This window comes from Astatotilapia calliptera, chromosome 3 (genome assembly GCF_900246225.1).
Source record: "Astatotilapia calliptera chromosome 3, fAstCal1.2, whole genome shotgun sequence".
Classification (NCBI taxonomy): Eukaryota; Metazoa; Chordata; class Actinopteri; order Cichliformes; family Cichlidae; genus Astatotilapia; species Astatotilapia calliptera.
In genome coordinates, this window is record NC_039304.1 from 21,771,416 (window position 1) to 21,790,799 (window position 19,384).

The 19,384-nt window shown below is 43.5% G+C and overlaps 2 protein-coding genes and 1 non-coding gene across 3 annotated transcripts; 2 read left to right on the forward strand and 1 right to left on the reverse strand.

The window, feature by feature from the left end:
• The first annotated feature begins 5,231 nt into the window (after positions 1-5,231).
• pfdn2 (prefoldin subunit 2) lies at positions 5,232-11,408 on the forward strand. Its single transcript, XM_026162360.1, has 5 exons — positions 5,232-5,276; positions 8,013-8,155; positions 9,121-9,209; positions 10,258-10,381; positions 10,520-11,408. The coding sequence occupies exons 2-5, from the start codon at positions 8,075-8,077 to the stop codon at positions 10,709-10,711; spliced, it is 486 nt and encodes a 161-aa protein (XP_026018145.1). The 5' UTR covers positions 5,232-5,276; positions 8,013-8,074; the 3' UTR covers positions 10,712-11,408.
• Positions 11,409-12,664: 1,256 nt separating this feature from the next.
• On the reverse strand, positions 12,665-12,746 carry trnas-gcu (transfer RNA serine (anticodon GCU)). Its single transcript has one exon. It is a non-coding gene; the product is annotated as a tRNA-Ser (tRNA).
• A 242-nt stretch (positions 12,747-12,988) lies between these two features.
• b4gat1 (beta-1,4-glucuronyltransferase 1) lies at positions 12,989-18,482 on the forward strand. Its single transcript, XM_026162361.1, has 2 exons — positions 12,989-14,385; positions 16,198-18,482. The coding sequence occupies exons 1-2, from the start codon at positions 13,282-13,284 to the stop codon at positions 16,387-16,389; spliced, it is 1,296 nt and encodes a 431-aa protein (XP_026018146.1). The 5' UTR covers positions 12,989-13,281; the 3' UTR covers positions 16,390-18,482.
• The last annotated feature ends 902 nt before the right edge of the window (positions 18,483-19,384 follow it).

Below are 19,384 nucleotides of genomic sequence, written 5' to 3' on the forward strand. Positions count from 1 at the left end.
CGTTTGGTACCAATCCACAAGAGTTGAGGCTCGGATTTGAAATGTATGGTTTTTCAGGGTTTTTATCATTACTTTTTTCATTGTTTTAATCGTTAACTCTGCTTCCCTGGGCCTTTTCCTGTCTGTTATGAATAAATCTTCTTGGTTTGGTACTGATACTGGTTTTATCTTGTTGTATTCATCCGCGAAACCTTACAGTCAGTGAAAAAATTGTTGGACATTCGCGGCAGTACAATAAAGACTGAGAATATGCATGTAGTCACTGATTAGTTATCTTATTTTAACTTTTAAATACATATGATATGTGACATGTAATTGATTCCTTTTGAGTTTTGTTAAACTTTTGTTTCAAATGACTTAAATTTAAAAAAATCAGTATATAGTTTTTGTTTCTATGAGGATTATTGAGTCAAGTATTTACATGTTTAGTATTTTAAAAGATCATCTGAGTACAAACTGTTTTTTATTCACTTGACTATGTGATTTTGTTTGATTTGCTTTCATAGAAATTATCATAAGCTTTTCTTTCACTGACATGTTTGATCTTCCACCCAGTTTTTAAAGGATTTACAGGATTCATTTTCTTTCTGGTGAGATTCACAATTTGAGTTAATTATATTCAGTCACTCAGTTGTAATCCTAAATGACCTCAGTTATGTCTGTTTGTCACAGTTGTTGAGTCTTTGCCATTGTAAAGTGTTAAGTGATGTGACACAGGATCGCAGTGATGTGTTATTTTGATTTCTATCAGTTTTTATGTGTTGGAGTTAAATAAACTATATTCAGCCCCAAATATATGACCATAATGCTTCAACCGTGTGTGTCCACATACATCTGGACTATTAAACACTGGTCACAGTTCAGGCAAGAACCTTCCCTCACAGGTCGACAAACAACTGAATGGTGCACACAGAAATACCCCCAGCAACAAATCCATGTCTTCTTTAACAATTCATTGAAAGACGTAAAGTTAGAACAAAAATGTGGTTAAGGAATTGTGAAAGAGTAAAGGAGGTGTACATGAATGGAAAGTACACTGAGATAATCTGGTCACCAGTTTATACTTAATGAGTGTACTCCCTAAAGGAAATGTATGGACCCATGATGGAATGAGTGATGCATTTTCTCACTGAAAGTCATACAAGCAACATTTTTTTTAAAGTTTTCTCGGATTTGCAAATTTGCAATTGCTGGGTTTTTGAAAATGTTTAACATTGAAAAAAAATCCCTTTGATCCAGACAGTTAGCTATATCATGTATTAACTCAGTAACTAAAACCTCAGTATTTTAAATGTAAGCTTACCTTGTTCAGAAATCAGATTTAACACGCTGTTCTAAGAATCCGTCAGACACAGTAATGCCAAATAATACATTTTTCTGCCAAAAAATGTGTATTTGATGCAAAAAACTGCTAGCTTGTTCGTTTTTCAAAAAGTGTTCATGTGAGTGTAAAAAGTTCAAATGTAGTTTTCAATAAAGTTTTTTTTAATCCACTCAAGCATTTGCATCATGGTTTTATGAACAAAAAGTGAATGAAGTAAAAAAAAAAGACTACACTCATTACAAATTTACAAATTTGATTAAATACAATAAGAAGAGTTTTTAAACAGAACTTTATTGAACAAGTGAACACACAAAGCTAAAAGTCATTTGAAAAAGACATTTTTCAGCAGTAATACAATAACAATATCTCAGAAACCATAGCAGCACAAACGCTAATTTTACCTGCACAAATCAGCACAAACGTAGCACTAAAAAAGTAGACCATTTTGGTCTGTTTTGGAGCAGTCTTGGGGGATGGTGACCTTTGAATGACCTATAAAATAAAGTTTAATATCTCAAAAACCGTAGCAGCACAAACGCTCATTTTACCTGCACAAATCAGCACAAACGTAACACTAACCGCTCCACCTATTTGCCTTTACGTTTCAAGTGGGTGGGGGGTCAGTTTCACTCTGCTCTCTGGTAGCAAGAAAATGCACGTGCTCTTCGCGAGCTCGTTCCCGGCTCATAACCAGGGCGCTCTGCCGTCAAGGGCGATCATTGATTAATGGGTAGTCATGTGACTGATGCAAGTCAGATCTTTTTATTTAGCAAAACTGTGATTAATAGTTAAATATTATTGTTAAGTAACACAGACAGGACTCCGCACTCATTTTTTTTTTTTATTACAATTTTTTTTTAATTGCCTGAAGAAAAGGGCACTTTGGGCACCCATCAGGAAAGGGGCAGGTGCTCAGCCCAAGCCCAAGTGTGTAATGAAATGCATATTCACTTCAGTGAATATTTCTCCAAAGAAGACAGGGAGGCTCATTCTAAGCTGTGGCCAATGGTTCAGGAGGCCAGGAAGAAGGGAAAAAGAGCGTTTCTGAAGGAAGGTTACGCACTGATTGATAACAGTCAGGTGGATCCTGTTTGAACATCCTTTGTAACATTGTTCCATTTCAGGTACTGTGACTAGTTTACCAGTTCTACGAATGTTCAGACACCTTAAGGGTTGCTGCAATAAATGCTAATGTTGAATTTTGTTGGGAACACATTAGCTGCTCATTACTGCGCACCACTCTCTTCGTGCACTCTTATTATTTAGCGAATGTTATCCATTTTTTCTTTGAATGTTGGGGGTTTAAAGAACAATGCAAAGCGTAAAGCAACATTTCTTTTTTGCAAAGAGCAGAAGAGCAACATTATTTTTTAAGAGACTCATTCGGGGGAGGCAGATAAAAATTTCTGGAAACAACAATAGGGAGATTATGTTTTCTTCAGCCATGGGACTTCACATTCAGCTGGAGTGACGATCCTGTTCAACAGGTTTTCGGGAATTGTAATTAGCCACAGTAGCAGTAGCGGTTTTAGATACGGGCGACACGGGCGGTTGCCCGGGGCGGCATCGAGGTGGGGGGCGTCAGCCCCGACGTCAGCCAGGGAATGGCACAGGTACCGATCGGTTTTCTATCGCCCATTTGCTGGGAGTAAGGGTGCCCTCCGTTTGCGAGGTGCGCCTGCTGCTTGCGGCACAGGGAGGAGAGGGCGGGGCGGCGGAGGAGTCTCTGGCTGGCTGGAGCAGCATCTAATAACCAACTCGCAAAATAAAACAAAATAAAAACAAACCAACAAACACGAAAACACCAGACATCATGATAGAGACTTATAATTTGCACCGATGTTTTTTTTGAAATTCTACACGCGAAAAGTAGCGCAAGAGCCCTCGGTGCGCCTGCTCGCTGCTGAAGTCAAAGTAAACTTTATTGTCATCTCCGCTACATACAGTGCAGTATATAGAGAGACGAGACGACGAGGCTCCAGTTACAGCAGTGCAAGTAAACAAACAATATATATAAGAATCCATCCATCCATCCATCCATCTTCATCCGCTTTATCCTAGGCCGGGTCGCGGGGGCAGCAGCCTAAGCAAAGAGGCCCAGACCTCCCTCTCCCCAGCCACCTCCTCCAGCTTATCTGGGGGAACACCAAGGCGTTCCCAGGCCAGCCGAGAGATATAATCTCTCCAGCGTGTCCTGGGTCTGCCCCGGGGCCTCCTCCCGGTGGGACATGCCCGGAACACCTCACCTAGGAGGCGCCCAGGAGGCATCCTTGTCAGATGCCCGAACCACCTCAGCTGGCTCCTTTCGATGTGGAGCAGCAGCGGCTCTACTCTGAGCCCCTCCCGGATGGCCGAACTTCTCACCCTATCTCTAAGGGAGAGGCCAGCCACCCTTCGGAGGAAGCTCATTTCCACCGCTTGTATCCGCGATCTCGTTCTTTCAGTCACTACCCACAGCTCATGGCCATAGGTGAGGGTAGGTACGTAGATGGACCAGTAAATTGAGAGCTTCGCTTTTACACTCAGCTCCCTCTTCACCACGACGGACCGGTGCAGCATCTGCATTACTGCAGCTGCAGCCCCAATCCGTCTGTCGATCTCCGGCTCCCTTCTCCTATCACTCGCGAACAAGACCCCGAGATACTTGAACTCCTCCACTTGGGGCAGGAACTCATCCCCGTCCCGGAGTGGGCACTCCACCCTTTTCCGGCTGAGAACCATGGCCTCAGATTTGGAGGTGCTGATCCTCATTCCCGCTGCTTCACACTCGGCTGTGAACCGTTCCAGTGCGAGCTGGAGGCCCTCACCCGATGAAGCCAACAGAACCACATCATCCGCAAAAAGCAGAGATGAGATTCTGAGGCCACCAAAGTGAAAGCCCTCCGCCACTTGGCTGCGCCTAGAAATCCTGTTCATAAAAATTATGAACAGAACCGGAGACAAAGGGCAGCCCTGGCGGAGCCCATCACCCACCGGGAACGAGTCCGACTTATTGCCGGCAATGCGAACCAAGCTCTTGCAACGGTTGTATAGGGATCGAATGGCCCGTAGCAATGGGCCAGACACCCCATACTCCCGCAGCACCTCCCACAGGACACCCCGAGGGACACGGTCGAATGCCTTCTCCAAGTCCACAAAACACATGTAGACTGGTTGGGCAAACTCCCATGCACCCTCAAGTATCCTGGAGAGGATAAAGAGCTGGTCCAGTGTTCCGCGACCAGGACAAAAACCGCATTGTTCCTCCTGTATCCGAGGTTCAACTAGCGGACAAACTCTCCTTTCCAGCACCCTGGCATAGACTTTCCCAGGGAGGCTGAGGAGTGTGATCCCCCTGTAGTTGGAACACACCCTCCGGTCTCCCTTCTTAAAGATGGGACCACCATGTGAAGGAGTCAGACTCAAACGTCAAGGAAGGTGGTAGGGAAGCAGACTATGCAGACATTTCAGGTTTCCAAGGTGAGCAATTTATTTACAGTGAACTTAATTTAATGTAACTTAACAAAACTTCCTCCCCAAATAAACTCTATTAACAAAACTCAACATAGCATGGATCTGGTAACACAGCTCACCTCTCCTCTCTCCTGCATCTGGTAGAGACTGGCTTTAAATAGGGCCATCAATTTCCCTCCAATTGCCCAGCCAGTACCACTCACTCAGCTGAGGGATCTAAAACTGTACACAGATTATCTAAAAACACAAAACCTCTACACACTTCTAACACGCACATTTACACAACTAAATGGCAGTATTAACAAAAGGAAAAACATTCAACAAATCCCTTTAAACCTTAACACAAACAAAAGGAAGCATCTCTATTGAAAAAGAAACCCCTCCACTTGGTTTGACCTGCTGATGTCATGTGTGACATCATCAGGATTTTAAAATGAGGAAATGCTAGGTGGGCGTTTCCCCACACCTGACCTTCATGAAGACTGAAAAGACAAACAAAGTAAGTAAGAACAAATGACTTAATCTGTAACATAATAAAGTATAAAGAAACATAACTTAGTATTTGTCTTAATTTGCAGAATGTTTGATTTGCCGGCAACAGAACGCTTACACAAACAAACCCGGGATAGTGAGTGAAGTAATGTTACTTGACTTGAAATAGCAAATCATAGCAAATACATAGAAACAGACTGTGTACAATGTGCAAAAAAAAAGTAAACACATATGGGACAAATGGAGAGCATTACAACTGCTCCTCCACTTTGTCACACACCACCCCCGGTCTGCCAGTCCAGGGGTACTGCCCCTGATCCCCACGCAACATTGTAGAGGCGTGTCAACCAGGACAGCCCTACAATGTCCAGAGCCTTCAGGAACTCGGGGCGGACCTCATCAACACCAGGGGCTCTGCCACCAAGGAGTTGTTTAACTGCCTCAGTGACCTCGCCCCCGGAAACTGCGGGTCATTCCCCTCATCCCCAGACTCTGCTTCCTCCTCGGAAGACGTGTCAGTGGGATTAAGGAGGTCCTCGAAGTATTCCTTCCACCGCCTGACAATTTTCTCAGTCGACGTCAACAGCACTCCGCCAGCACTATACACAGTGCAGGTAGAGCACTGCTTTCCCCTCCTGAGACGCCTGACGGTTTGCCAGAATCTCTTCGAGGCAGTCCGAAAGTCTTTTTCCATGGCCTCTCCGAACTCCTCCCACACCCGAGTTTTTGCTTCAGCCACTGCCCGAGCCGCATTCCGCTTGGCCTGTCGATACCTGTCGGCTGCCTCCGGAGTCCCACAGGCTAACCAAGCCTGATAGGACTCCTTCTTCAGCCTGGTGGCTCCCTTCACCTCTGGTGTCCACCATTTGGTTCGGGGATTACCACCACGGCAGGCACCAACCACCTTGCAGCCGCAGCTCAATGCAGCAGCTTCGGCAATGGAGACGCTGAACATGGTCCATTCGGACTCAATGTCCCCAGTCTCCCTCGGAATGCTGTTGAAGCTCTGCCAGAGGTGTGCGTTGAAGATCTCGTGGACTGGGGCCTCTGCTAGACGTTCCCAGCACACCCTCACTACGCGTTTAGGTGCACCGGGTCTGTCCAGCGTCCTCCCCCGCCACCTGATCCAACTCACCACCAGGTGGTGATCAGCTGACAGCTCAGCCCCTCTCTTTACCCGAGTGTCCAGAACATATGGTCGCAGGTCTGGTGATACGATTACAAAATCGATCATCGACCTACGGCCTAGAGCGTCCTGGTGCCACGTGCACTTATGGACACTCTTATCTTCAAACAAGGTGCTCGTTATGGCCAAACTGTGATTTGCACAGAAGTCCAATAACAAAGCACCGCTCGGGTTCAGATCAGGGAGGCCGTTCCTCCCAATCACGCCCCTCCAGGTCTCGCTGTCGTTACCCACGTGAGCATTGAAGTCTCCCAGCAGGACAACAGAGTCTCCAGGTGGAGCACCTTCCAGGAATGACTCCTGGATTCAACATGCAACGAGGAATCCGACAAGGATGCCCTATTTCCCCAAAGCTTTTTATATTGGCAGCTTAATTGTTAACACTATTAATCAAAAATTCTAACAACATACAAGGAATATCAATTTTTAATAAAGATTTTAAAATAAGTGAGTTTGCAGATGATACATCTATCTTTTTGAAAGATAAATCAATGGTAGATAAAACTTTAAGTATTGTCTCAATCTTCTCTAAAGCTTCTGGTTTATCTCTTAATATCAAAAACTGTGAACTCCCGATTCATACAAGCTTGTACTGTTGTACTGTTCCAAATTTTCATTTGTATTACCTGTGTTATTCTCTTTGAAAGTTTGTATTTTGCAATTGCTCAATTAAAAAAAGAAATCTAGGTAGCTAGTGGCCAGCTGTTTGCCACACACAACCTTTTGCAGCTGGCAGGTGGTGGGCAGCCCTCTTCCAAAAAAGCAAAGACTGCTTTCTTTCTTATGGGGAAATGGGTCGTTCACAAGTAAATTTACTAACCTAGAACATATTTAGAAAACAACAAGGGGAATAACTGAGTGTACACTTAGGATGAGATGAGTACACTTAAGAGATGAGTGTACACTTTTGAATACATAAACTTATTCCTGGGGCTTTAATTACTGTTGTTTTTCCAGAGCCATTCACATAGATCAGACAGTCCCCGCCCACAACATGTGTCTTTTGTTATTACTGTATATTGTTGTAAACACCGACAGTATAAAACATGAATGTTCATTTTCTGGATTGGAAAACTGAAGCCAAAGTGTCTTAAACCTGCATTCTGTCTGAAGACCACCAGATGCTAATTGCTGTAGTTTCAAAAACACTTCAGGTCGTATAAATGTCTATGGAAAAGCCTCTGTAAAAAAACTTTCCTGCTGAGTTTATATAGTCTTAGTCACTCATAAATAATATGGAAAACTCTAATGTTAAGGCATTAAAATGGGATTTCATAAAGGAATGAACTCGCCATAGAGTGTAAATAGACAGATTCTTTATTGATCACGCAAGGGAAATTGCCGTCTTGCAGCAACACCATAAGAAGTAAAAATAAAAATTGTATAATGTTACAATAATGTAATAATGTAACAATGTAATTTAAGGTCCATACAGTAATTGGTCCATACTGAAGGCCTAGTAATGTGAGGTAGTCCAAAATTTCACATACTACAGTGATTAAAAGAAAATAATACCATAATGGAAAGTCACACTTCATTTTATTCATTTCTATACAGGCAATCGCGTAAACCAGCCCTGTACGTCTTTCCTGGGTCCCTCGCAGCAACACCCTTCCAAGATGGCAGCCAACAGTAGCAGCACGGGTAGCAAATCCAGCAACAGCGGCGGTGGGAAACAGTCCGGCCCGTCAGCTGAACAGGTACCCTCCCCTCCACCTCAGGCTGCTTCACCGGTGCAGTCGTTGATATTGTTGTCGTTGGGCCGTGTGCGGTGGAGTTACAGCCACCAGTTTGAGTCCCGGATAGCTAAAGCTAACGTTAGCTTCCCATCATCGTCATGGTCTGCTCTCTAACAAGCAGCTGGTGTTAAACATGAAGGTTTAAGCGTTCATATAATGAGCTGGGGTCAGGTGTGCGCTTCTAGAGCGCGGTTTATGGCTGTTAGACGTATTTAAATGTGTGTAAGGAGATGGTGTGGCTGTGTGAATAGAAGATGCTATTTTTATAACTGAAGACCACCCAGCCCGACTCAATCAACGTGAAGCCACATTACTCAGATATTCATAAAGTACCTGTAACGATGAACTGAGTCTGCCGTAAAAGTCCTGCAGTGTAGCTGCTCTCAACAAAAGTATGTGGAAAGCGATTAATGTGATCAATGCAGTGGTTTCATGTGGTGCTCCTGCAGGCTGTCCATCATGGATCAGTTTGCGTTTGTTGGTGTCAGCTGCCCTCTGCTGTCCCAGCGCAGCACAGAACAGCATAGAGTACGGCAGTGACCATCACAGACTCATGCTGAGCGGATATTAAAATCCCTCAGTCATCTCATAAAATAGTGATGGCTGTGTGTGTTGTTGTAGAGAACTTATGTGTTTTTAGTGAAGTCTGGTTAATTGTTAATGTGAACAATCCCTGACAGTTTCCACACAGCCCCCACTGGTAGAAACACGGCTCACTGGTTTTGATCACCAGGAGGTGTTTAAGTTACTCAAAATTAAAATGCCATTATTTTTATGATATAGCCAAAAAATGACTGAAAATGTGTGAATTTCTGTTAAGTGAGGTTACATAGACTTTTACACCTTAACTATGTGTGGATCAGACATGCTTACATGTCCAGTCTCTGCTGGTCCATGATGGTGCTCACTGTGGTTTTGTGTGGCAGGTGGTGGCAACATTTCAGAGGATGCGTCAGGAACAGCGCAGTATGGCTTCTAAAGCTGCAGAGTTGGAGATGGACATCAACGAGCACAGGTCGGTACAAACCTTCTGATCCGCTCTAAACAGTTTACATTTACAAAGAAGTTTCATGCAGCAGTTCAAGAAAGAGAGAACTGAACATGATTTATTGATATACAGAATTCAGTTATGCTATTTGACGACTCCGATGCTACGACAGCAGAATGAAATCCTAGTGGCGATAGACGTTATCTAGGTATCAAGGGTCATGCCTTGACTCTAGGTCCTCGTCAAATTCTAGCTCAGGTTCTAGCTCCAGTGCCCCTCCAGCTCATCGAGGATCTCAGAGCAGAAGTCCAAGATGGTGGAGTTTAATCCATCTGACCATGGCTTGCAACACGCACTGGGAAGCAGCTAAATTATTTTATGGTTTTACTGCGTGCCTTCTCAAATGTGTGCGCACACACGTGAACACAGAAAAAGCAGACAGATGATAGAGAACACACACAGCAAGTGTTTATTAGGAAACGTTTGCATGTTTGCAAACAGTACTGATTGCCAACAGTTCATTGGCACAACCAGAACAGGTGGCTGGTTTGCAGCAGTTACTTTGGTAACTGAGTTTAAGTAACTGATCTTAAAATGGTTAAATATAAAAATAAATAAATGCTTAAATGAGGTGTCAGATATACTTGTATGGGTATTAATATACTTGGTGGAAGACCTGATGGCTGAGTCGTTATTCCTGTTATACTTCTTTTAAGTTCACCTCCCAGAGTGCATGTGTGGTCAGTGCATGGTGAAATAAAGTCTCCGTGGATAAGTCCTCGTAGACACATGGACCCTCACACTCACTGTCTGATGATGAAATTTATGATCCTAGTGGACTTGTGGATGTGGATGTTAATTGCGACTCATGGCCTGACATTAAAAGCATCTAAATACGTAATAAGCTCTAGGGCAGACCAGGTGGTGCATGTGAATGTAACACTGAATGCATGTTCTTAGCTGCAAATATTTCACAGTCTGGGGAATAACAATGTCAGCTACTAGCTGAGGCATTCCTGTGTTACCTTTTGAGTTGAATAAGTTTTCTTTTTAACATTTCTGTTTTTCTATTCAGCTTAGTAGTAGACACATTGAAGGAGGTGGATCCATCGAGGAAATGCTTCCGTCTAATAGGAGGAGTGTTGGTGGAGAGGACAGTAAAAGAAGTTCTACCTGCCTTGGAAAACAACAAAGAACAGGTGATGGAAGAGGAAATGAGAGCATTTTACAATTTTTCTTTAAACACCGAGTGCTCTGGCGTTTAATAGCGTCCTATATTGTACTCAGACACTTATTTAACTCAAAATTTAATTTTCTTCCTCCTTCTGTCCTCACAGATCTCCAAAATAATCGAGTCCATCAACTCACAGATGCAGACGAAGGGGCGGGAGCTCACAGAGTACAGGGAACGCTACAACATACGTTTGGTGGGAGAGGGCGAAGGAGAGGAAAAGGGCCAGTCAGCCGCTCCCTCCAGGGACAGCGAAGGAGGCGGATCCAAAAGCGGAGCCGGTGTTTTAGTTTCATAGGTAGTGAGCATGGACAGTGACAGCAGGGCCCTTTGATTTCTGCAGTGCTGAACACGTAGATGGAGTCACACAGTTTAGGTGGAAAACAAACTCTTTGCAGGATAACTCTGGATTTGAAGTTTACTGAAATCTCTGCTTAATCTAACGCACTTGTTAATTTGCAGCAGGTGTATTCTGCTTCCTTATGTTCAGTGTGAAAGTTAAAGCTGTCTTATGTTTGCCTTTTTTAATGCTGAAATACTGTGACATCAGTTCACTGACTGAATTCAACCCCCTGAATATTTACCCGCACTCACACAGGAGCAGCTAAAAACATGATTTTGCTGTCTTAAGATTATAGAAAGTGGGTTTTTTTTCACACAAGATACAACTGCTAACGTGTTAGGCCAAAATTAAAGATTAATTTTGAAAACTAAGAACAAATGGGACGCCTAAACATCCAGTAAAATATGTAACAAAGAGATCATTTTGAAAGCTGTGCAAAAATTTGACTTCATGTAGAGTATTAGCTCTGAATGAGGTCAGTTTGTGTTCAGGGGTGATGAACCTGGAAGTGTAACTGTCACACCTTAATAATAAAAACCCACCATAACTGAGGAAATGCCTCCTAGGACCCCATGAGCACTGTCCACACGGTTAATGTGTTGTAAGGCCTTTGTTTTTGTTAATGATGATGAATAAAAAATGTCACAGTTGTGTTTTCTTGTTGCTCTCAGTTCATCTCATCACTTCCATTAGGAGTGGAGCCAACAAGAGTTTTAAACAAGAGACGAGGTTCAACAGAAGTGCATCATAAATTGTTCTCACACACGAATGGTGAAGGAAAAAGGACTAGTTTAAAGAGTCCCTCTCATAGCATGGTTTGTATATTTGCCTGTATGTGCAGCACCTGCTTTCAAAGGATAAACCTCTATCGTTTATTATAGCTCTATCAAGTCATGACGTTCAGAAATTGAGACATCCTTCAGCATGGTGATCTAAGACTGATTTCAAGATGGGGAAAGTCTTTTGTATGGAGTTTTTATAAAAAGACCTCTGGGGGTTTTCTGGGAGAGTGAAAAGTTTGCCACTCACCAAAGGTTTTGGACACAGTGAAAGGAAGATAACTTTGTTTACTCAAGTACAGAAAATGCCTAAGATGTATCAACAGGAAAATACACGTCAGTTAACGTAAGATATAATACCTTTAAGGTACATTTTGGTGTCCAAGTTTTGGATTGCTCCTAATTTGTCTGCAAGGCAATTATAAATAACAAACTTAGTGTGGGGAACTGAAAGGACTTTAACTGAAACACCACACTTTAAAGAAAAATGGAAAGGATGTTGATTGTTTACAAAACTAAACCAAAAAATAAAAAATGTCTTTAGTTGTAATTTTTGTAAGTTTAGTTTTGTCAAACATAAAAAGACTGGAGCTTATGTTTAGTTGAGACGAGTATGTGGTAGAGAGCCGTGTGCTTGCGAACTTATTATCTTACCTATGACAAATAACCACCAAAAACAAAACCAACAGCAACAAAAATAACTATAGAATGATAACTAGAATGACCCACACCAAAAACTCTTAGGCAAACAAAATAAACCTTAAAATATCAGATTAACTCTGGAAACTAAAGTAAACTGAGACAGGTGAAAAGAAAAGCTAACAAAAACATAAAAAAATGCGAGATGATATTTTCTCTGGGCGTCTGTGTGCACTGCCATATCTGCACGTATCTATATTTATCTCTCTCTCTATATATATAGCTACACTTTATAGTATTGATTCTGGGTTTTATATGGGAATGAGGCAGATTGATTGAAGCTCCTTCATTTGTAATTTAAACCTCATGGTCCGTTTGGACTAATGTGAACAAGTGATACTGAGCAACTGAGATTATTTTTAAACATATGGCGTTACGTAACTGACAAAACACGTGATTCAGGATTAAGTGGGAAAAAGTGAAAAGCTACCGACGAGGATGGGATTCGAACCCACGCGTGCAGAGCACAATGGATTAGCAGTCCATCGCCTTAACCACTCGGCCACCTCGTCTGAATGTCTCTACCGCAACAGCAAATTGTATTCAACGGGAACCTATAAGAATAGTGTCCATATTTATGTGGCTTGTTTCTAAAGACTTCGTTCTCACGTAACGTGGCACCGTATTTAGAACATCCACGGGTTCACACATTGGCCTTTAGGACAAATTAAAAACAAGCGCAAACACTTCTCCAGGAGTAAATTCAGCGGCGCCTTTACTTCCGTCATTACGGTTATAACACATCGGTGTGCGCCGCTGTCGCAGCAGCAGCAGCAGACTGCTGACAACTGTGCTGTGCTTTGATGGAGATCACAGAAACTGGATGATCGCTATATTTGTTCTTTTGTGAGTCGTGTGGAAATCTAGGTCAGCGCTGCCACTAACCGGGAAAACATGCGATCGAGTATTCGTTACATTTCCAGCCGAGGAGGCTGCAGTTAGAACTGAGGCGCCAGTGTCGGTGACGCTAGCTGGGACAGAAATAGAGCAGTAAGAGGCATCCAGCTGTGGTTTTCGGACCTCTTTGTGTCCTGCAGCCTGTCTGGGATGCATCTCTCCAAGAAATGTTCCGCCTTCAAAGTAGTGCTGAGCGCCCTGCTGATAGTGGCGCTGCTGCAGCTCATCTACCTGTCCTTCCTGTCCAAGTTTCACGGAAAGCAGCAGCGGTACCGATACTCGGAGCTCTTCGGAGGCTCCGGGGCCAAGAAAAATGCCCACCCGGAGAAAAACTCGCGGAAGGAGCGCCTGAGGTACTCACTGTCCACCGGCGGGATCTTTGACAACAGCGGGCAGTACCGAGTGTACAAGAACTTAATCAAAAGTGACTTCACCACGAATGAGAAGCCGGGATCTGACCCCAGCTCCAACATCCTGGCTCTAGCTACACACACCACTATCAACAACCTGCACTACCTGGAGTCCTTGCTGGAGAGGTGGCAGAACCCCATCTCTGTGGCCATATTCGCTCACGGCCAAGATGTGAAGTTTGCCACTGCTCTGGTGTACGCTCTCAGCTTCTTCTGCCCTCACATCCAAGCCCTGGTGGACTTCCACTTGGTTTGCCTCTCTGGAGAGATGGCCAGCTTCCCGGAGCAGGACCGTGAGCATTTTGCAGGTCTTGAGGACTGTGCCTCAGTGTTCTCCAGACTGGAGACTCACGGGGAGAAGTACAAGAACTATGCTATGAGCGGAAACATCTCCTACCCCAACAACCTTCTTCGTAACATCGCCAGAGGGGGCACGGAGTCCTCCTACATCTTGGTCATTGACATGGACATGTTGCCAAGCGCCGACCTGCATGAGCAGTTTATGGCCATGATCAGCAAGCGTGAGCCAGCGAGTGACGAGGTCTTCGTCCTACCAGCTTTCGAGATCCGCCACGCTAGGAAGATGCCAGCCACAAAGGCAGAGCTGGTTCAGCTCTACCAGGTCGGTGAAGTCCGGCCCTTTTATGAAGAGCTGTGTCCTCGTTGTCAGGCCCCCACCAACTACTCACAGTGGGTAAACAGCCACGTCAGAGAGACGGGAACCCTGGAAGTTGCCTACACGCTCACCTGGGTGGACCCCTGGGAGCCCTTTTATATCGGGCACCGCTCTGTGCCTCTCTACGATGAGAACTTCAAGCAGTATGGCTTCAATCGTATCAGCCAGGTTGGTATGAGAAAGGTGGTCATGATTTCAAGAAGATCTGCCTGTTAGCTGAAGCCCATGAGGTGTTTGAATACAAAACCACAACAATCACTGAACATACAGGAGAGAGCTACCACACACTGTCAGCATCAGTATCGCTCTTAGACTAAAGGAGTAAAGCAGCAGCTTGTTCCAGGTGTTTGGTGGCTGGAACGATCAGCCTTCTAAAATTAAAAGCCCAGGTCCCAGTAAACCAAAGTCAGCAGTATTTATACTTTGCTGTATTTTTAAAAAACTGGAAAGTGGTCGACAACTTTGCCGACCTCTGCATTTAAATCTCTTAATTTGACTGTAAGTTGTGTATATTTTCATAGGAAGAAGTACTTGGTGCACTACTACTCTATAAGATCTGCAAACACAGTTTGACACAAGTCTGCAGTTTATTCACTCTTTACTCACATGGAGGCTTTTTCTTCACTTTTTCTATCATCGAGGACTTTCTTTATTATTTCTGTTTGCACTAAAAGATTCAGGTTTTTTTCCAGGTCCAAAACTCTGTAGATGAATTGCTTAAATTAAATTGTAGACTAAATTCAAAAGCAAGTGCACAAATATATGCTACCAGTCATTTTTCTGCCTTTAAAGAAACTTTACACTATCAATAAATATCACTATTGCTCCGACTCCCTCCTGCAGATACATGCAGGTTAATTGGTGATTCAAGCCAATTAACCTGCATCTCTAAGTTCAAGTTTAGAGATTACCCCCTACTGATAATCAATTCTAATAATAGCATCGCCATTGCTGGAGATCCCCCAGACCAACAGTATCTAATGTCTTTGTTTTAAACTTCTGTTAAGCGCCACCATGGCTGCAGCTGAAAGCATAAAAACTGTCTTTTAAACATTATTTTAATTTAAATACTCTCCCATATCTTAGTGATAGAGCTGTGCTATTGACAAGTCTGTTATCTCACACGCTTATTATTTAAGTTGCTTCTACTTCCTGCCTTCAAATTGGCTGAACTTTATCATTATAGCAGATCATTTAACATAAACACTATAAACAGTTTGGAAAATGAATGGAAGTTACTAAAAGTAACACAAAAGAGTAAAGAGGTCATGGAGATGGACAAGAGATTAGGAGTCATCACAAATGAAGTTTAATGAGTCACAGCAGTGGGAGAGGACGTGACCCAGAGCGGGATGAAATCCCATAAAATATCTCTTTTTTTTTTTTTATAATCCTGGACTTTTCAGACTAAAACTGGGTCAGCAGCTTTTTTTCTGGAGTTTTAAGCTTCCTAAAACTTCAGATGAGGATGTAAATGCAGTAAGAGGTACACATTTTAACACTAAAACACATGATTGTGGACACACCTGTACTGAGGACGAGAAGTCACAGGACGTCTGCCTCTGGTGCATCAGCTTTGACCTCTCACAGGTTCCTCAACTTTAGGAAAGTACTATATTAAAGGTGTGAAGGCTCCTTTAAATTAAATTAATCTGCTCGACACAAATCGTTTTTGGTTGTAGTCTCTTCTAAACCTCATGGCCTTCTTTTTCTAAGCTTCTCCTTTCCCCTGTGGAAATGTCTCCACACCTTTGTCGGTTTCATCGCTCCACGCAGCCTCTCCCTGACACCTCGTACCTGAAGAAGACATTTCATCTCTCCTTCCTCATGTCCGCTCGCTCACCTTTGTTCTCACGCCTTCTGCCCTCGATACCAAAACCGTCTCCTGTGTCATTATCTTCTCTCACCTCCCCCCGTTCGCTCTCATCACTTCCCACCTCCACGTCTGTCTTCTCATGCTGTTGTTTAATCTCCCTCCAGGCCTGTGAGCTCCACGTGGCCGGATACAGGTTCTCCGTGCTGAGCACTGCCTTTGTGGTGCACCGCGGCTTCAAGATCCAGGGGGAGTTCCACGCTAGGAAAGACGAGGAGAACAAACGCAACCGGGTTCTGTTTCGCAACTTCAAAGAGGGCCTGAAGACCAAATATCCGTCCTCCGCCCGGCGCTGCTGAAAAAAAGACGAGGTCATCGGCCGCCGATGAAGTCGCTGTCGAGCTGAAACGACGGACGCTTTCTTCTTGTATCCAGATTTAGCTTCCTGTAAAACCCTTTCTGCCCAACTTTCATAGTCAGCACATCAATTTCCTAGTTTCTCTCTGATTTTTCTTTCTTTTTTTTGTGATGGTGGCACAGTAGGCGTTTATTTCAAATTTTGTGAAAATGAGCATCAGGGAAATGCTGCCTGGGGATTTCTGAGTGTTCGCTTGGATGGGAGAAAAAGAAATGATCATTCAAGAGTGAGAAACAGGGCAGAAAATCTGGAGTTCACTGCGATTTCACCCAAATGCACATCCAGAAAGCATTTAGGGTCATTTTAAAGCACATAAGGATCCATGCATCCTATATTTGGAAATCATTTTACACTCGTCCAGATTGAAAAATGGAGCAGAGTCCTAGATTTCACTGCGAGTAACATGAAGTTTAACCTCTTACATTTCAGACATTGTGTTTAAAGTTAACATGCATGGTGGTGTTTGACAGCAGCTGGCAGAAAAATGAATTCGTTGATACATCAGGGACCAACAGTAAGGACCTGCTGCTTAATGTGGAGCTCCTGACCAGCTTATTCTCCTGCAGACTGACGGAGCAGCTTCATTTTTAGGAAGGTGGTGGAGCATCACAAAGGTCTACTGGTCTACAAGGAGACATCAGCAGGAAGGCAGCGGCGTTGTTTTGTAGAGCGATGCTGAAGATGCTTTAATCAGGCTTTCTGTACAGAAACAAGTTCTCCATCTACATATATACAAACACTAGCAGCCCTCTGACTGGAAGAGAAGCTAAAAATGCTACATTTCTTCCTTTTGGGGACTTGAAGGGTCTGATTATTATATTTCCTCCAAGGGCAAAAACACTAGTTTAAAGATAAAGCTGCTCCTTTATTCTGACAAGGTCGTCACAGCAGATGGATCTGCATCTTTTGATTTGACACAGATTTCTGTGGCTAAAAAAACCCTCCTCACACTATTTAACTTCACTTGTTTGGCCTGGTTTCAGACATTTATGTCAGCTATTCAAGAAAAAAAATGATGAAGTAGTCTGATTGTTGCTCTGCAGACCTGCAATCATGGGAGTAAAGCCTGTCTTATAGTGCGCTCTGACCACAAGGTGGCAACAGTCGCTCGAGCGTCCCGGTTGTGGTTTGTTTTCAGCCTGTGGTAAAAACAGCAGAGCGCTCGCACATCAGCGGCGCTGTTTGGTGCTCAGGACGCGAAGCAGCTCCGCAGCACGGCCGTTAGCACATTTGGCTGCGAGTGCTTATCAGACTGAAAGGGTTCATCTCATGAGAACAAAGCTGTGGGAGCCTGTGTACAGAGATTATGCACAACACTAGATTTTTGCATACACTGTGGAGAACTGCTGTATTTATAACACTGGGGATCTGACACTGGCAGCCCTCTACATTTATCAAGAGATTTTTGTTGTTGTTTTTACCTCTTCAGCTGGAGTGTGTGTTGGGAGCAGGCAGCTACAGGCACTAATGTAGCACACATATAAAGCATAATCAAAGTGTGAACCACAAACAGGAGCAGCCTGTGGTGTTAAAGGATTGCTTCTCTTGCTACTATTGGAGTAAAAGACAGCAAATGTTTGATCTTAGGCTTTATTCTGTAACTACGGTACATACAGACAGTATTAACCTCGACTACCACTCTTCTTCTTTGTTTGTAGTGAATGCATATACACTTCAGATATGTTTGACTCACATGTTTAAGTGTTTAATTTAAATGTAATTCTCGATTCGAGACGGACTGACGTGTTTTTTCTTCCTCACTCGTCATGTTTGTGATATATTTATTGTAAAAACTCTTGTTAACAGGAATAGTTTTTTATGACCTCGAGCCACAAAGAATAACCTGTAGCACCAAATTTAAATGGAACATTGTGATTTTTTTTTTAAACCACTATGAAATAATTTATTTAGTGTTTTTGGAGCAGATTCAGTTTGAACACGTTACCTTATGTGATTATGTGGTGCAGTGCTTTTTCCTGGTGCAGTGTTTCTTCTTTATTTGGAAATTTATTGGGTTTTTTTTATTTATTTATTTTTTCTCTATGATGCCTGATTTGTATTGTTGAAATTTCTAATAAACCTGGATTATTTACATTTGACCCGTGACTGTGATTGACTCTAACTCAAGAATAGAGTAAGTTAGTGAAATCACACCTGATTATATCACAAACTCAGAGTATGCAAATGAAAGAATGAGCCAGCTGTGGCTCAGGTGGTAGACCAGGTCGTCTTCTAGTCAGAAGGTCAGTGGCTTGATCCCTGGATCATCCAGCCCACATGGCTTAGGAAAGATACTGAACCCCGAGCTGCCTCCAGTGCATCTGTGTCTGTTTGTTAGAAAGCACTTAATGCGCTGCATGAAGATGTCAAGTGACTGTTATTGTCATTTAAAACATGTACAGTGGTTCAGTACAGAGTGAAACGAGACAACATTCCTGGTGCTACATATGACAGACAAACACAGGACTATGTAAAATGCAATGTGCAAAAAAACAAGACAAGACAGTGTAATGGAAGTGTGCAAAACACTTAATATTGTAATTTCTTCATTTCATATATTGCCCTTAATCCTGTGCAGTCTATTTACCAACATTAGCAAACATACTACACGTAGAAACTTCAGAAATCCTTTGGCCATTCAGTCAGTTTTCAATTCAACAAAAGTCCATCCATCCATCCATCCATCTTCATCCGCTTTATCCGGGGCCGGGTCGCGGGGGCAGCAGCCTAAGCAAAGAGGCCTAGACCTCCCTCTCCCCAGCCACCTCCTCCAGCTTATCCGGGGGAATACCAAGGCGTTCCCAGGCCAGCCGAGAGATATAATCTCTCCAGCGTGTCCTGGGTCTGCCCCGGGGCCTCCTCCCGGTGGGACATGCCTGGAACACCTCACCCAGGAGGTGCCCAGGGGGCATCCTTGTCAGATGCCCGAACCACCT